General features: G+C 41.2%; 1 protein-coding gene across 1 annotated transcript; it reads left to right on the top strand.

The window, feature by feature from the left end:
* The first annotated feature begins 130 nt into the window (after positions 1-130).
* ascc1 (activating signal cointegrator 1 complex subunit 1) lies at positions 131-17,646 on the top strand. The gene is made up of 10 exons (XM_069664766.1): positions 131-377; positions 518-620; positions 727-824; positions 912-1,090; positions 1,203-1,336; positions 2,567-2,686; positions 2,781-2,905; positions 3,486-3,559; positions 5,935-6,079; positions 17,381-17,646. The coding sequence occupies exons 1-9, from the start codon at positions 263-265 to the stop codon at positions 6,049-6,051; spliced, it is 1,065 nt and encodes a 354-aa protein (XP_069520867.1). The 5' UTR covers positions 131-262; the 3' UTR covers positions 6,052-6,079; positions 17,381-17,646.
* The last annotated feature ends 281 nt before the right edge of the window (positions 17,647-17,927 follow it).

The raw sequence follows: 17,927 nt of genomic DNA, 5'->3' as shown, positions 1-17,927 counted from the left end.
GTTCATTTTCGTTTATAGATCTAAAAAAATATTAAAACAGCTTCCTGTATGACGTAAAGCAGGGAAATCCATACATGAACGTCAAGTAACTTGTACTTTGTGAGCAAGAAGCTAACGTTAGCTTGCCAAATAAGTGTTGAAGAAGATACTCTCTCTTGTTTTACACCTTTTTTCGTTTAGCTAAATAGCTAGCGCGCTAGCTAGACATCCATTTAAATTGTTAAGTGAGCTTAGGTTTAGCAAATTTTAGCTTCTTTTCACTATGGAGGTTTTACGTCCACCTCTAATAAACATAGATGGAAGAATATACCGAAGGAATATCACTAAGGATGAACACTATGAGGAAGAAGAAGACTTCTCTTACATGGGACCACCGGGTAAGTTGAATCCTGTCAGTGTTAAAAGCTAGTATCAATATTTGCATGAACTCCCAAACAGTGCTGTCAGACTGTGGCTACAGTTTCTTAAAAAATGAAACTAATGATGTGTTTTTATTTTTATGGTTTACTATATTTAGAGAGCGAAGACCTTGCAGAAGACGAAAGCTGTGACGTCAACTTCATTGAACAGACTGATAAAGGATACCGCTGTGCCATTGATGTCCCAAGTGTTCTGTACAAGTGAGTTGTTAACAAATTGTGCATGTGTTGATTGTGCTGTATCTTGTACAAGATGTTTGGTTTAATCAGCATAATGTTTGGCTGTGTGTGCTTTATTGTTTAACAGATACATCATTGGGAAAAAAGGAGAGACGCGCAGACGTCTGGAGTTTGACACAAAGACGTCTATCAGCATCCCAAAGCAAGGAATAGAAGGACAGATTGGTGAGGATTACGACCATCCCAATAAAGGATGGAAAGCACAACCTAAAACAAAAGATTTACTCTCAACTTTCTTCATTTGCCTCACAGTCATCACAGGTTCCCATAAAGCTGCAGTCTCATCTGCACTCACACGAGTCGAGGTCCTTGTGGAGAGTTTCCGGAAGAAGCAGCCTTTCACGCACTTCCTGTCATTCCCTCTGAATGATCCCAAAGTTCAAGAAGGATTCCTGACATTTAAAGAGGAGGTGTTGAAGCAGTGTGCACAGGTACTGTAGAGGGGAAACATGAATGTAAATAGTGATTATTAGGGGCAGTAGTGGCCATTATAACAATAATAACAGATGCTAAATTCACAAAGTGTTGTTACCTTATTTATAGGATCATGGAGTCGATGGAAGCATATTTCAGAACCCTGCAAAGCTTCACCTGACTATCGGCACCCTGGCTCTGTTAAATGACATGGAAGTGAAAAAAGCATGTGACCACCTCCAAGAGTGTCAAAATTTCATCAGGTAAGGGTCAGACAAGGCATCATACGATGTTAATTGTTTAACTAAAAACACAGATATGACTACTTTCGAAGTATATATCCCGTGTATTGATATATTTTTCTCATTGTAAATAAAGCCCACCCAACAATGAAATGATCCGTCTCACAAGCCGAAGTCTGATATAACTTTTTCGCATGTGCCAAACACGCATCAATGAGCCACACTGGCTACGTTCACACTGCAGGCAAATGTGGCCCAAATTCGATTTTTTTGCTCATATGTGACTCAGGTCTGTTTTTGTCACAACAGTGTGAACAGCACAAATCGCATGGAATCTGATCTTTTTAAATCTGGTTTGGGACACTTTCATATGTGGGCCTAAATCAGATACAGGTCTGATTTTTTGCATTGCGACCTGAGTCTGAACTGTTGGAATTCATGCAACTTTTACGTCACTCTCGATCGACAATCGTCACAAATTTCTTGCCCAGAAGTCTTGTGGAGAGGCGCTCGCAGATCAAGTTAAAATTAAAAATTTTGGATGGAATCTGTTTCTTCAAACTATTCACGTCACGATGACACCACTCTTGACTCCGACTCAGCGTCCACACACACCTCTGTACTGATGTGGCAGCCTTCGCTCCACAAAAAGCCAGAATTAAAAATGTGGCTCTCTTTCTCCTGGTCCTCGTCCTTGTTATCATCTGCTGTCGATTTTGCTGGCTTCCACGGCACATCAATTTATACATGAAACTGTAAACGCTGACTTCCATGGCACCTGTGTTTGTTTACGTACGACGTCTTTGTTATTGTTCTTTTGCGCATGTGGGTCAGGACAGTGAAAGTTCACACTGTAATCTGATAGTGGCCACATTTTAAAAATGATGTGAGCAGCCAAAGAAAGAATGAATAAATAAATCAGAATGTAGCCACTGTTGCATTGGTTGACACGTTCCCTCATTTCTATGAACATGGGCACTGTAGTTTATTTTAGAGTTAATTCAGTATACAATGTCCTGCTGTTGTAAATACTCCTAATGCATAAAAAGCACAGAAGAAAATAGTCCCTGACAAATACAATGTGTACTCCTGTTTGACTAAAAACTGCACTGTTCAGCTGTTTTTAGAAATTATGTCACTTTAAAAATGAAGCTGTATATTTGTCACACATTTTTAATCTCCACTAGTTGCATGGGCTGGTGATTGTGGCACATAAGTCACTGCTTTTTTCCTTTTGTTGTGTTCCTTCAGGGACATCACAGAGGGAAAACCCCTCCCGCTGAAGGTGATGGGTATAGAGTACATGAATGACGACCCAGCCATGGTGGACGTCCTGTACGCCAAAGTTAATGTGAAAGACGGATCTGACAAGTAAGTTGATCAATAATAAATCCTGTGAGAAGTTAAGTAATTTTCAAGTCCAAATTTAAACGTTTATCCTGGGCTGTATGTTCTGGTTCTTCAGGTTGCAGGTGATTGCGGACCGCCTGGTCGAGCACTTTGTCTCAGCTGGTCTGATGGTCAGAGATTGGGACAGAGTGAAGCTGCACGGCACTGTGATGAACACTCTGTTCAGAAAGGACTCCTCAGGTAAACGCATCACACACACATGACAGGCCAACCGGCACCGTGCCTGTGACGTGTGTAAAAAAAACATTATTGACCCGTCTTGATCACATTGGCAGCTCTTGCCCTGAACATGTTTACCTAATGTCCCCTCATTATCTTTTGGCTCGGACTTGAGCTGCGCTGACGACAGAGCTGAATCAGAACAATTACGACAACAGAGTCCTGATGACAGGCATCAGGCTGCTTGCTCTGAGTTTGGCCACAGCTCTGTTTACGTGCTCCCAGCCCCGTGTTTTCCAAGTACTGTGACAATGGCTTCATTCATTTTGGCCATGGATTAGATCCAGCCCCAGTTCTCAAATGTGTGCTCGGCTGACCAACAACACCGCACAAAGGAGGGGCCGTGTCACTGCTCACAGTGTTTGCCAACACGGACACGAATCCTATTAAAATCGGTGTTTTCATCTCTGATTCACAAACTGAACGACCTCAATTGTCACCTTACTGACGCAGCAAGAAAACATGTTTATGTGATCGGAAGATAACTTATCTGTGTTTTATTGTTCTGTGTTACATTGTTCACTTCTTGGTGTTTTTCCAGTTGAAGACACAGGTGGAGCAGGAAGACAAACCATGAATGAAAGAGAGGCTTTTGATGCCAGAAACGTACTGAAGGTTAGTGGAAATTTACCTCCACCTTCCTCCTATTTACCGCTGAATTAAAAACCTCCAGCTGTGTGCTCACTGCTACACCGCTGTCAATATCATATGACAAATACTTAAGAGGATTTTAGAGCTATAATCTAAGTGAAACCATAAATATAGGACTGCTTAAAAGCTCTGCTGCATACAGTCCCAGTCAAAAGTCCGTGTCATCTGGCGGAGGCCAGGGAGCTTGCTAAACTACACTTCCTCAATCTAGGACGCCCGCCTCCGATGTCATGTCTCGTTCAAAATCGTCAGGTTTGAGATGTAGACTGCAGACCTGAAGATTTTTTAGACGATCCACCGGTATATTCTCATCATGTTTCTGGCTCTGAGCCATTGCCTGCAGCGAAACGTAGCGTAGTATTTCACTCCAGCTTCTCTCACTGGGCCGTTCATTTAAGAGGGAGGGGCACAATGCACGCTGGGTGTTGTAGGAATGTAGAGTGGGCAAAACCACGAGCTGTTTGTACAACTTTCTCGCCAATTTCAAATATTATTGCTTCTACACCACCAGCTTTGACTTACAGAGGCTTTTTCCTGGGATAATTGCTCCTTTAAATTTGGAGAAAAAAGCCGAAAAATACTAAAAGAGGCTTCCAGAATTTAATACAAACTATAATTTGAATGCTCCCATTAGGCACCGCCAGCCATATCACACCATGCAACACCGTCTGCATACGTGTCATAATGTGTGTGTTCAGCTTTTTAAACTGCGTTTGACATTTCCTCTGCGTTTGGAGCCCCGTCGGGATTCGAGACCTTTCCAATTCATTAAAAGGTCTTAAAATAGAGAGCTTTAGGTCTTTGAGGTGGGACGCTCTGAATCCACTCCGGTGTGCTCAGAAGACCGTCAGGTTAATTTCAACCTCTGACTCACTCCAACCTTGCAAAGCAAGAGGTGTCAAGATATCAGGCTGCTACTAAATGAGTCTGTTCCCAGAGCAGCTGCGATATGTAATCAGACCCAGCTGATCTGCTTAGAGGCCACTTAGGCTCGGCCCGATTTCAGATCACAAACATGTTTAGTACTTCAGGACCCTGGAACAGGAAGAGCTAAATTGAATTCAGCCTGTATTGATTTATTTAGTTACACCTGTGCGCTTCCTGTTGTGACATGTCAAAATATCTTCCTTTAGTTTGTTTACCCTCTGAGATGTGACATTATTCTCACATCAAAATGGCAATAAATGGAGGAATAACTGCTTACAGACCAGGCTGTTAAAGATCTGATCATTAGGGCTTATTACCAACAACATAAAAGGTCAGAATCATGTTTAATATTTCATACATGTATCACTCTGTTGTGGTTACAAATGTTACATTTAAAGAGCAGCTCCAGTCATGTTTTAAGACTTATAAAATGCTCTTCTTTATTCTGCAAAACACGTTTAATTAGCTTGTAAAAATCCTCCCAAGGCGTCTCCTCCTCTTCCCTCATTAAAAACTCCTGAATCTGCATAGGCCCCGCCCACTGTGCACATTTCCAACCGCCCCCCATCGCAAAAACAGAACACGTCTCTGCCATCGTTTAGTGGCAATTTGTTGAAACTTAGCTGGCTTGAAATGTTGTAATTAGCAGTAATAACGTTAACGTTAGTAGTCAGTAGTGAGTTTGCAAAAATGACGGTGACTGTTACAGCTGGCTTGCGCCTCGCCGAAGTGGTTGCCATAGGTTACACATAATGATATGCATAGCGTCACCCTGTCCATTAACGGGATTGGCTCCTTAGGTTTGTGACGTCTCAAACCTGCCAATGTGAAAACGTGTTGTTCAGCCTGTCCTTGGTACACTGCAGTTTAAAAGCAGACAGGCCCAGCCATGGAGACGACTGCTCATGTTGTCCCACCACCAAACCACATGGAGATGTTTCCAAGGTTAAACACTTGAGTTTCACTGGAGGAAGTCTTTAATTGTATCATGACTGCCTTAGGATTTCAACATTTTCCTGATTAGACCCGTCACTTAGTGGAAAAAGACAGAGTTTGGATGGATTTTATTTTCAAGAAATACTTGACAGAGCCAGACTCTGAAATCTTCCAGAGGCTGTTTCTGTTCTAGTGACGACTGAAAAGTGACACAGCAGATAAAAACACTCCTAAAGTCACTTTGCTTTTCTCTCTGCTGCAGAGAAGGTCTTTCTTTGAAAAACAACATCCTTGATTTTCTGTTCCTTGAAAATAACAAGAGGGTGCCAAGTTGCCCGTTACCATGTTAACACCGTGTCTGTGAGTGACAGCTAATCCACCGTATCTGAGTAGTGATTAGAATGCCTTTTATTGTGCTCAATTCTAATGTAAAATAAGCTATAATGATGCTGAGGTTTTTGCTGTTTTCTTTACAGACATTTGGTGCTCATCAATTTGGAGAGTTTGATCTGAACACCGTGCTGCTGTCCCAGAGATATTCCACAGATTGTACAGGATACTACTCCTCTGCAGGCAGCGTCAGCCTCTCATGAGCTTCATCCGTGCAGAGCATACTCTGAGGTGAGACAGGACATTGAAGCGGCCTTGAACAAACTGTCCAGTAGGTGGCAGTATATGGTTTTATTATGATTGCAGACGGCTTGGTACGTCTGTGTCTGATCCAAATTCTTTGTTTTCTAAAACCTCCTGGGAACAATTTATGCAGAAAAATCCAATGATCAGAGTGCAGAATGATTGAAATGATGAAACATGCACACATAATCACTCAGAAGGGCTCTGGGTAGGCAAATTTCTGTTTGTGTCTTTCAGCCTCCAGACAATTTGTTCTCCTCAGGGAGCCGAAACAGCATCAAAGTTAATGACACAAAATAGATTTTAATGGAACGGCAATCACAACAAAACATGAGCAAAACAAGAATGACTTTTGTCTTGATTTTGAAAGTAGATTTACTTCTGTAAGTTTTGGGGATTTGACTTTCCCATTGGACAGATTCTTTTATGACAATCACTGTGTAATGATGTTACTTTGTCTCTTCTTTTATTAGAGGAGACTGTTGGCCATGTGTGGGACTGTTTAGAATTTAAAAGTCAGATAAGAGTTGGTCTCAGGCTTTAAATAAGTCTTAGGTCAGGGTTAAATAGTCTAAAGAGACATAAGAGAATAAGTGGCATTTGGTTAAAATGTAGAAAGCTGCACCGCCCCGAGTACTGTTCTTAAAAGTGTTGTGATGTTTGCAAAAGATTGGATTCTTTTCAACGACTCTCTGATATGAACAATTAACCGAGTCAGACTTCAGAGCCAAGATTTTTTTTTTGGCCTCTTGCCTTTATTTATAGGACAGCAGAAGAGAGACAGGTAACGTGAGGAGTAGAGAGTGGGGGATGACATGCACCAAATGTTCGGTAGCCCGGGAGTCGAACCTGCGATCAGTGCAATGAGGACTGTAGCCTTTATACGTGGGGCGCCTGCTCTACCAACTGAGCTAAACTAGCACCCCAGAGCAAATCTTTTTAACGTAAAATACAAGTCGGCGGCTGTAATGCAGCTCTTAGCTTGTTTGCTAACCACAAATACACAAATCAGAAAGCCTCACCTTTTCATTTCAATATACAGTGAGAACCAGCCATTCAGAAGATGTTTTTTTAAGGAAAAAAGAGGCAAACTCTGTGTTACCAACTTTAACCCCCTTAGCCTAATTTTAACCAACATCCCTGAAAAAGAAAAAGACCAGGACACTGGTTTAGCTCGGGTTGTAGAGCAGGCAACCCACATACAGAGGCTGCAGACCTTGACGCAGGGGCTGCAGGTTGGACTCATAGACTGTATAAAATGATGGACGACATGACAGCTTCCTAAAAGTGAAGCCAAAACCTCTCAAGCGCCCCCTGCTGACTGGCACTGAACAGATGGGACATGAGTCAAAGTATAAAATCAAAATACACGCTAAATAAATTTTTTTCATTATAGCTAGGACTACTTTTTTTTTTTTAAATATTACTTTTTTCCCTTTACATTTATTGGATAGGACAGAGGATTGAGTGGGAAATAAGAGAAGAGAGAGTGGGGATGACGTGCAGCAAAGGTCCGAGTGTTGGAGTTGAGCCTGGGGGACCGCTGTGTCGAGGACTGAGCCTCTGCACATTAGCCGCACGCTTTAATCGCTGAGATAAAGCTAGGACTACTTCTAATACTTTTACCTATACGAGTACTTCTTCAGGCACTGGTTCAACATGTACTTTAGTCACCTGGTAGGTATAAACATCCAAACACACTGTTTCTCTACAAGCCATTAATAAAGAAATTAGTGAAGCTGCAAAGCATGTTTCATGCCGATTGACCCGGCCAGTCTTGGGAGGTTCCTCTCATATATGGAATGGATGGAAAGTCACACAGGAAGTCAGTATTAATGGCACATTGTGAATAATTTAAGCCTTCCTGTACCGTCTCACCTGTCGACCATAAACAGCTGAAAGTTTTCACACCATTGTCTCGACAGAAACTCTTAAAGATTTCCTGTTTTAGCAAATAAAGAAAGGAAAGGCCCTTGCAGGAGTTTCAAAATAAAAGGTGTGAGAAAATTTGTCAATCAAGTTTCATCTTAATCAGATCTAAGTCAAAAAGTAACTTTTACCCATTTCCTTCCATCTCTCTGCCTCATGAATGTGCGTCACTCTCGGATTTATTACCAAACTCTAGCTCTATTTTCTCCATCTTTTCTATCAGTGCCCTTCCCACACCACCCGAAACCTCGCTCCCACTCCCGTCTGTCGAGTTTGTCCGCGGACGCAGACGTCGGACACGGAGCCTCGGCCACTTGATCTTGCCGTCAGAGCTTTTTCCGTCGCTCTCCCGCCAGCTGGCGATGCTCTCTGCTTGGCATGCAGGAGGGCGATCTCAGCGGCCAAAAGTTACACTGATGAAAACTGAGGGCGCTTTCTGTTTGTCAGCGCTGCCATCCTGTGCTGTCCACCCTCCCTTCTCGGCAGTGGCGTGACTTCTTTTCTTTTTTTTTTCCCCTGTCCTCCTGGAGCCATGTCAACAGACGCCATTAGTCAGGGAGATGCAAATTTCCGCCAGCCAGCTGAGCTGTCCAGGCATTGACTTTGGCATTTTCTGGCCATAAAATGTATGTTTTCAGGAGCCTAATTAGCCACTTCCTGCCTCCTGAGAGCACGCTCGTTACTGGGTCAGGAGTACACTTCCAGCATAACCCACTTGCAGGTGACGCATACAGTGAGGACTCTGGGAGAGAGAGAGGGAGAGAGGTGATTTGCAAGTTAATGAATTCATGGAGAGTGTGCATCCTTGTTTTTTCTGGCAGGGACATGATTAAGGATGCGTTAGGCAGATGTCCTCAGTAATGATGATACTGAAAACCCACGTGAGGGAACGTACGTCATCCGCAGACACACACTGCAGACGTAATTATTGTGTTGGCACTTTGGTAGATGTTTGGACTACATGTTTATTTAAATGTTTTGTTGGATTGATCAGGTACATATTGGGCCAGGCCGGCGTTATTTTCCAGCATCTGTCAATGGATTATTTTCTCAAAATAAACAATATTAAAAAAAAGTCAGAAATGACATTGAGGCCATTAAATTGATATTTAAGTCCTGTATTTAAGTATTTATTAAAGCGATACGAACAATTAATAAATGCTTTATAAAGCATTATAATTAACTTGTCAACAGGTGTGTTTTACACTGCTGTTGCCAAGCAACCCAAACATTCTCCTGCACTCTGCTACTTTGTTTGTGTCTATACATACCACAGAGCAGCTACTTTGTATATGTTTGTTTTAATTTATCATCAACCAGTGAAATATGCGTCTGCTGTGTGATTCAGAGGTACCAGCTTGATTAATGTTGACACACACACAGTCTGCTGTAATGGTAATTAACAGTATTCAGAACACCTGGCTGAGGCGGAGTGATACACAGAGTGAAAAGTCCCAGTGATGTTGTTCTCTTTATCAGCGCTTATGAAATGCCTCTTGTCCAATCAGATTACTTGGTCAGAACTAACAGTTGTATAATTCCTTATAATAAACACATATACACTTATACCTACTCTGTAGATTGTTGAGGACCTTTTATCAAATGATTATAGGCTACTGCTTATCACTGCAAACTGACAAACATCCAAAGACATTTAATTTACATAGACACAAAAACGAGAAAAGTACAACATTGTTACACTTGAAAGCTGGAACAAGCAAATGTTTGCCATGTTTGGTTGATAATTGAAAGAAATGGTGATGACAGCTAGTGATGCACGATATTATCGGCACGTATCTGTAGATTATGGCTTGAAAATGACATATCGGTATATGGCCTTTTGTAACACGCCTCTTCCGTCAGGTGTGAAGAAGGGTGCGAGATGTCTGCAGTATTTTGGCCATTACAATAAGAGTATGCAGGATATCAACCCTTACATGAGAGACTTGATGTTCTCTGCAATTAGGAGGAAAAAAAACATGTGCCAAATATATCGGTAACGGATCATGTTTGTTCGATTTGTTTGACACACACCATTACCACCTGGTGTGTGTGTTATGCGTTAGATTGGTGGTCAAAAACAACCACGTCGCTCTGCGTGTCTGTGTGGGTGAGCTTGCTTACGTACATCCAGGCCACAACACACGTTTTGTCTCTCCCTGCCACATCTCTCTCTCTCTCTCTCTGTCACTAATTAGTCAGCTCTCTGCTTCCTGTCGTGTGGACTTCCAAAGTGACCCTTGAGAGTTCGAGACGAGCATGTGTCCTTTTCAATAAGCTGCATAAATGAGACCTCGCTGTCTGTTTGCGTTACGGCGGGCCTGCTTCCTCTGTGGGTCTGCATCAATATTTCTGAGGATCTGTAGCAATGGAGGAGCTGGGTTTCAATTTAAATGTTAAACAGCTTAGATGTCTTTGCAGGCATGTGTGAGTGAGCTTGTTTACAGGCATTGATGAGTCACTATAGGCTGTATGTTTTAGAGGGATTGTTCGCTACACCCACTGAAAAAAGCCTCTGCTATGCAAAACATGTTACTTATTAGCTACTTAATTTAGCCTTTTTTCATGTTAGGTAACCAAAGATATTTTCGTATTTTAACCAAATATTCTTCAGGCATCTATCAAAGTTGCATATTTAGTTTAATTTAAAGTCTATTTAAAATTTAACGTCTAACTTGATCAATGTCAGACATTTTTAACTCATTTATTTTAACATTCAGAACCACACTTTGCACTTTTCATAGCTTAATTACAAATTAAGCTTTCATCCAGGAGTGTTGGAGTTAACATCTGTCGGCAGGGGGGGAAAACAAGATGATGTGTGACAGGCGTGACCTTTTAATACAGGAGGTATGTTTGATCTGCATGCTCGGAGTAGCTAATAACATGTGAAATCGATTTAGCGCCTAATTACTTTCTAAGGTCACGCAAAGTTTTACCCGCATGTGCTGTAAAGCGCGGACGTCGATCGGGTTCGTTTCACAGAGCGATGCATAGAATATTTAAAGCATCTAATTAACTGGGAAGATGAAGTTGATGGCGAGGGAGCACTGAGATGTGATGTTTCAGCAGGTGCTACACTTGTCATGTTTGCACGTTAACAAGCTTGACTCAGACATGTCATTCAACACGAGGCTCTTTAAAGACGAAGCAGACAGATCTCTCTCTCTCTTATTTAGTATTCCCAACACCAACTTATCCAATGGCGTCACCTCATCCATGATTAGCATAGCGCTCGCAATCAAACATGACCCGGGCCATCCACTGCACCAGCACTTCACCCTCCTTTCCTTCTGAATGCAGGTTCAGAGTATCTATGAGCAACGGTTTGTTCCTATGACGGTATCTGAAATCCAGCTTGAGCTGTGCAGTGTCAATCCATGTTTGTGTTTCTGTTCTCTGTCTCTGTTGTGTAATTAAGTGTCCCTCCATTTCCTGTGTTTTGTTTTACTCTATAAAGAGCATTGAAGTCCCTACAACGTAAGGTATTTCATAACTCACCACTGACTATAAACACATGGCGGCTATTTTCCTCTGATGTCACGCTCAGGGTGGGAAGCCTGACAAATATCACTTATTATATTCTATCACTGCTCCCTAACGATTCAGCAACTGAAAAGGTAATTGATAGTAATAATCCAGAAAGACATAAGACCATATTTCAAGATAGAATTAGGTATTAGGCAGTGTTTGTGACCAAGTCATCTTTGCTCAAGTCTCAAGCACGTCTCAAGTCATTTTTTTCTTGGGCAAGTCAAATCAAGTCACAGGTTATATCAAGTCAAGTCAAGTCACAGGTTATGTCAAGTCAAGTCAAGTCACAGGTTATGTCAAGTCAAGTCAAGTCACAGGTTATATCAAGTCAAGTCAAGTCACAGGTTATGTCAAGTCAAGTCAAGTCACAGGTAATATCAAGTCAAGTCAAGTCACAGGTTATATCAAGTCAAGTCAAGTCACAGGTTATGTCAAGTCAAGTCAAGTCACAGGTTATGTCAAGTCAAGTCAAGTCACAGGTTATATCAAGTCAAGTCAAGTCACAGGTTATATCAAGTCAAGTCAAGTCACAGGTTATATCAAGTCAAGTCAAGTCACAGGTTATATCAAGTCAAGTCAAGTCACAGGTTATGTCAAGTCAAGTCAAGTCACAGGTAATATCAAGTCAAGTCAAGTCACAGGTTATGTCAAGTCAAGTCAAGTCACAGGTTATATCAAGTCAAGTCAAGTCACAGGTTATATCAAGTCAAGTCAAGTCACAGGTTATATCAAGTCAAGTCAAGTCACAGGTTATATCAAGTCAAGTCAAGTCACAGGTTATGTCAAGTCAAGTCAAGTCACAGGTTATATCAAGTCAAGTAAAGTCACAGGTTATGTCAAGTCAAGTCACAGGTTATGTCAAGTTATGTCATAAGTAGTTAGTAAACTTACAGTATTGTACTAGCTAACAATATTGTTAGGTTAGTCACAGGTTGTTAGGTTAGTCACAGGTTATGTCAAGTCAAGTCAAGTCACAGGTTATGTCAAGTCAAGTCAAGTCACAGGTAATATCAAGTCAAGTCAAGTCACAGGTTATGTCAAGTCAAGTCACAGGTTATGTCAAGTCAAGTCACAGGTTATGTCAAGTCAAGTCAAGTCACAGGTAATATCAAGTCAAGTCAAGTCACAGGTTATGTCAAGTCAAGTCAAGTCACAGGTTATGTCAAGTCAAGTCAAGTCACAGGTTATATCAAGTCAAGTCAAGTCACAGGTTATGTCAAGTCAAGTCAAGTCACAGGTAATATCAAGTCAAGTCAAGTCACAGGTTATGTCAAGTCAAGTCAAGTCACAGGTTATATCAAGTCAAGTCAAGTCACAGGTTATGTCAAGTCAAGTCAAGTCACAGGTTATATCAAGTCAAGTCAAGTCACAGGTTATGTCAAGTCAAGTCAAGTCACAGGTAATATCAAGTCAAGTCAAGTCACAGGTTATGTCAAGTCAAGTCAAGTCACAGGTTATATCAAGTCAAGTCAAGTCACAGGTTATGTCAAGTCAAGTCAAGTCACAGGTTATGTCAAGTCAAGTCAAGTCACAGGTTATATCAAGTCAAGTCAAGTCACAGGTTATATCAAGTCAAGTCAAGTCACAGGTTATGTCAAGTCAAGTCAAGTCACAGGTTATATCAAGTCAAGTCAAGTCACAGGTTATGTCAAGTCAAGTCAAGTCACAGGTAATATCAAGTCAAGTCACAGGTTATGTCAAGTCAAGTCACAGGTTATGTCAAGTCAAATCAAGTCACAGGTTATATCAAGTCAAGTCAAGTCACAGGTTATGTCAAGTCAAGTCAAGTCACAGGTTATATCAAGTCAAGTAAAGTCACAGGTTATGTCAAGTCAAGTCACAGGTTATGTCAAGTTATGTCATAAGTAGTTAGTAAACTTACAGTATTGTACTAGCTAACAATATTGTTAACTTGGAGGTGGTTGAACGCTAATGTTGGCCATTGTTACACAGCAGTTGGTAGCTAATGAGTTATAAAGAATGTTGTTTAACTTAAAATGGGACTTGCTATTCATTGTCTTTCCAGTTGCCGATCAATTGAAACCATGTGGTATCAGCAGGAAAAATGGAAAAACTACGAGAGCTTGACACTCGTCGAGGTTAAGACGAAGCTATCCAAGGCCTGGTTTTGATCTTTTGTTGGGTTAAAAGAATATCTTCCCTAGTGATTCTGTCAAATAGTTGTAAATATCAAACTAACTTCTCGCCATCCGGTTGGGTAATTTCTCTAGTTGGCTTGTTTTTACACGTAGCACTGTATGTCTTACTTGTTGGTGTTATGTATGCACCTACTAGGGAAAAAAGCCCTCCTTGAGGTCAAATAAAGTATCTTTTAAATTAGATATAGTTTGGCAGTGAAATATGTGCACCTTCCTTTGATGGTTCTCTGATGTAGGATGTGACTCTACAGCTGAGTGTCACCACCGTTTGCATCTCACTGATCACTCTGTCACTAATGGGCACGAGCGGCCTTGACAGACAGCCAAGGAGAGAGTATTTGAAATGTTTAATCTGTGTCTCCAGCGCGCAGGCAGGTGATCCCTGCAGCAACTCTTTATCATTCAAAGTGCTGAGTCTGGAGGCCTCCTGCAGCTGTCCACGTCTGTTTACTGCTGGAAGCATTCACACAGGCATGAGAGGCACAAAGCCCAGTGTGTTTGAACAGCAGGTAGTCGTTCAGAGCTGCTGTTTACTTTATGCATCCTCTGCACAATAAGTGTTTAAAATAGGCTTCAACAAATGCCTCGTATAGATTATCACTTATACTTTTTTAAAAATATTATTTAATCCAGAAAATGCTGGAAAATGCTCCACACTACCATAGCAGTAAACAGTAGCTTGATTTTGTTTGTTTTACCCCAACAAACAGACGAACACCAACATTTCCAATAATATAAAATATAAAAGCAACAAATCTGCATATTTGAGAAGCCGGAACTTGTGAATATATTCCTTGTTCACTTTTCATTCAAATCTTTGGTGAGCAACAGAACCAATCAGATCTAAGACATAAAATAGAGACATAAAAGCCGTATATAAAGCTATGCTGATGACTGTCTTTATTCAGGTTAGATGGGACATTAAGGGCCTGTGTCCACTAACGGCATGTTTTCCACATTTTCAGCTCTCAGCATCCTAAGCACAAAAACGCCCTCGGCGTCAGCTGTTTGTTGACGCAGCGCTCTCAGCGTTCTCAGTTGAAAATAGTTTTGGACTACCACCGCACTCGTCAATGTCGCTTCTCCCTCACTGACCAATCAAAATCAAGAAAGGGCGGGACTTCAGATATCAACTTTGTCAACAACAATGGCGGAGGAGAAGCGGATCATTTCTTTTTTGCGAGGGTACAATTTCCAGGTCTCGAGCTGCTGCTAACGCCAGGACACGATTCCTTTACATTGTTTTTACGTTTCTTTGAGGTTGTGGCCACTGCCAGCGTAAACATGCTGTTAGTGGACACAGGCCCTAAAGCAGCAGAACAAGCAGCATTGTTATGGTCAATTTGTTAGGGTTAGTATGCTGCCGTATTAAACAACATTAGCATTCACACCGAGTTCTGTTTCTAAGGAGTCCAAAATTCTCTTTACTGTTTGGTTACGAGCAGGTTGTGCACAGTTGGATTGTTTTAAGTGCAAAATGTCTCTGCCAGAGTTTGAATTATCACTGATGTGAACCTCAACGAAGCTGCAGGTCGCAAAACCAACTCGATGAGCTGAAAGATACTAAACTGAGATAAATATGTGTTGATACATCATTATGAGCGACCCTATTCCTGGTGCAAAAGTGATGTAATCCATTGTATTAGATACAAATATTGATTAGTGTAGCTGAAAGGCATCAATGATGACACAGGGTGATTTAAAAGGAAGCTGTGGTTGGTAAATTAGCTCTTTGAATGTTTTATCAGCCACTCCAGAGTTGCTCAGTGTGAAATCCCCTCATGCAGCACTTAAAGCTGCTTTTATTTGTAGGATGTAGAGTGGGACTGATGGGGATTTGTCGTTTATAGTAGTTGGTATAAGCTTCATAAAACAGACTAAATATAAATCCTCGAAACTGAGCATGTCAGGAGTTCACAATGTTAGCCAGCGTCTGTCTGTTGTGGACATTCAACTGAAACGGGTGCTGCACTCTCTTCCACCCCTGCCGCCGCGACCCGCAGTGCAAACCAGCAGCGACAGTTCGTTCCCAGCAAAGGCAAACTGCTGTCAGACTCCCCTCCACTAACTTTGCACTTTTAATAGCTGTGTGACCCAGTTTGAATCCAATTGAATTAGATCTTTAGCGTTTAAAGCAGCTCCATTTACAGCTGTAAGTCAGCGGAGATTACGCATTAAATGCCTCCTGATGTGGTTTATTCTCCCTTCAACTTTTAAAATAACTTCTTTTGATGGTTTTTCTGTCAAGGAACTTGCTTTCAGGCGAGTTATTTTTTTAATGGACACTTTAACCGTGGCAGCACCTTTCACGGGCGGTGACTGGCTCACAAACGAGCATCAGCAGTGACTGTTGTGGAAGAAGTGCAGGAGCTGACTGTGTTTCTTTAATTGTGTCGATTAAGAACTTAACAGAATATACAGGGAGGAAGATTTTTTATTAGTATTAGTTTAATGGGTTTTTTGTGTATTAATATAATAAATGTCAGAACTATTACATATGTGATGCAATCTACTTTTATCCCACTACATTACAAAATGTTCAGTTTCACCAAGTCTACTGCTTGTATTAGGGTAGCTTTAGCCTTAATTATAATGACATTAGTCATTGATCAAGCATTTGTCACTTTATTTTGTTTTACACTGAACAAAAATATAAACGCAACACTTTTGTTTTTGCTCCCATTTTTCATGAGCTGAACTTAAAGATCTAAGACTTTTTCTACGTACACAAAAGGCCCATTTCTCTAAACTATTGTTCACAAGTTTGTCTAAATCTGTGTTAGTGAGCACTTCTCCTTTGCTGTGATAATCCATCCACCTCACAGGTGTGGCATATCAAGATGCTGATTAGACAGCATGATTGTTGCACAGGTGTGCCGCCTTAGGCTGGCCACATTAAAAGGCCACTCTAAAATGTGCTGTTTTATCACACAGCACAATGCCACAGATGTTGCAAGTTTTAGGGAGCGTGCAGTTGGCATGCTGACTGCAGGAATGTCCACCAGAGCTAGAGCTAGGCCTTTTTCTATGTACACAAAAGGCCTAGAAATAGAATATATTTTTGTTCAGTGTATATCAATTTTTTTTTGATTGATCACAGGCTCAACTCCTGGTCTGCTGATCATTTGGTGCATCCCCACTCCAAGGGTGTAGAATTGGGTAGGGACAGTAGGGACACGTCCCTACCAATATTCAGAAATAACTGAACTGTCCATACCAATAATTTAGTCCAAATTACACTTGTTGCACTTCCAACCAGCAGAGGACTCGCTTATATGAGACAGCCATCACTGTCTCTGTCACTGTAAAGAAGGACTCCAGTCTACAGTTCATACACGTCACTTAACTGAAAATGATACAGCTGAACATGTGTTCATATGCATGTGCACTCTCTCTCTCTCTCTCTCTCTCTCTCTCTCCCTGGGTGAGTGCAGTTTGTTTAAATATTATAAATAATAATATTAATTTATATCGCTGCCCTAAGTAAGTTCTACTTTTCAGTCTCCAGCAGTAATGAAACAATAATCACCAGTTGTCGTCCCCACCAATGTTACAATGAAAACTTTGCCCTTGCCCACACACATTTCCTGCCTATCTTCGGCTGTCGTATAATTAAAGGCAAAAAAAAAAATATATATATATATTGATCACCTGCTGTGTGTTTCAGGTCATGGATGGACATGGCAGCAGGATGGACGGTGCTCTGTGTGGCTGATGAAGAAATCGTCGGTTGACAGAACAGCACTCGGGGAACACGTCTCCTTCAGATGATGAACATAAATGGACTCACAATAAGCATCTTTGCTGCATCTTTTGTTGAAATCAGTTGGAAAATTAAAATTTTACATGTTTATTTTTCCCTTGACGGTAGCAGTTTCTACATTCTAACATTCTGTCAATATCTGGCAGGAATAAATAAATGTGTAAAGCATTCACCCATGGCCTGTTGCAATTAATCGTTGTGTACCAGGAATCCCTGAAGCGATGCTGCATGTTTTTACATGTGAGAATATGTGCTGCCTTGATAAGCAACACAGCCCGGGTTAGGCAACATGAGTGATTCTTCATACAGAAAATAGATATTGTTTAAATTTTAAAACTGCGAATATTTACAGATAAGCCGCCTTTTAAATGTTGTCTGCTGTTATTTAAATGAAGCTTCCCTCCCTTCATCTCCTTTTGTGTAAACTGAGTGTTGCTTGGTGAAGTGGATA

The sequence above is a fragment of the Semicossyphus pulcher genome, unplaced genomic scaffold, assembly GCF_022749685.1.
Source record: "Semicossyphus pulcher isolate SPU_LCO1_2020_fin unplaced genomic scaffold, fSemPul1.0.p SCAF_16, whole genome shotgun sequence".
NCBI classification, from domain to species: domain Eukaryota; kingdom Metazoa; phylum Chordata; class Actinopteri; order Labriformes; family Labridae; genus Semicossyphus; species Semicossyphus pulcher.
The sequence above is the reverse complement of the archived record's forward strand: the minus strand, read 5'-3'. Positions and strand labels throughout refer to the sequence as shown.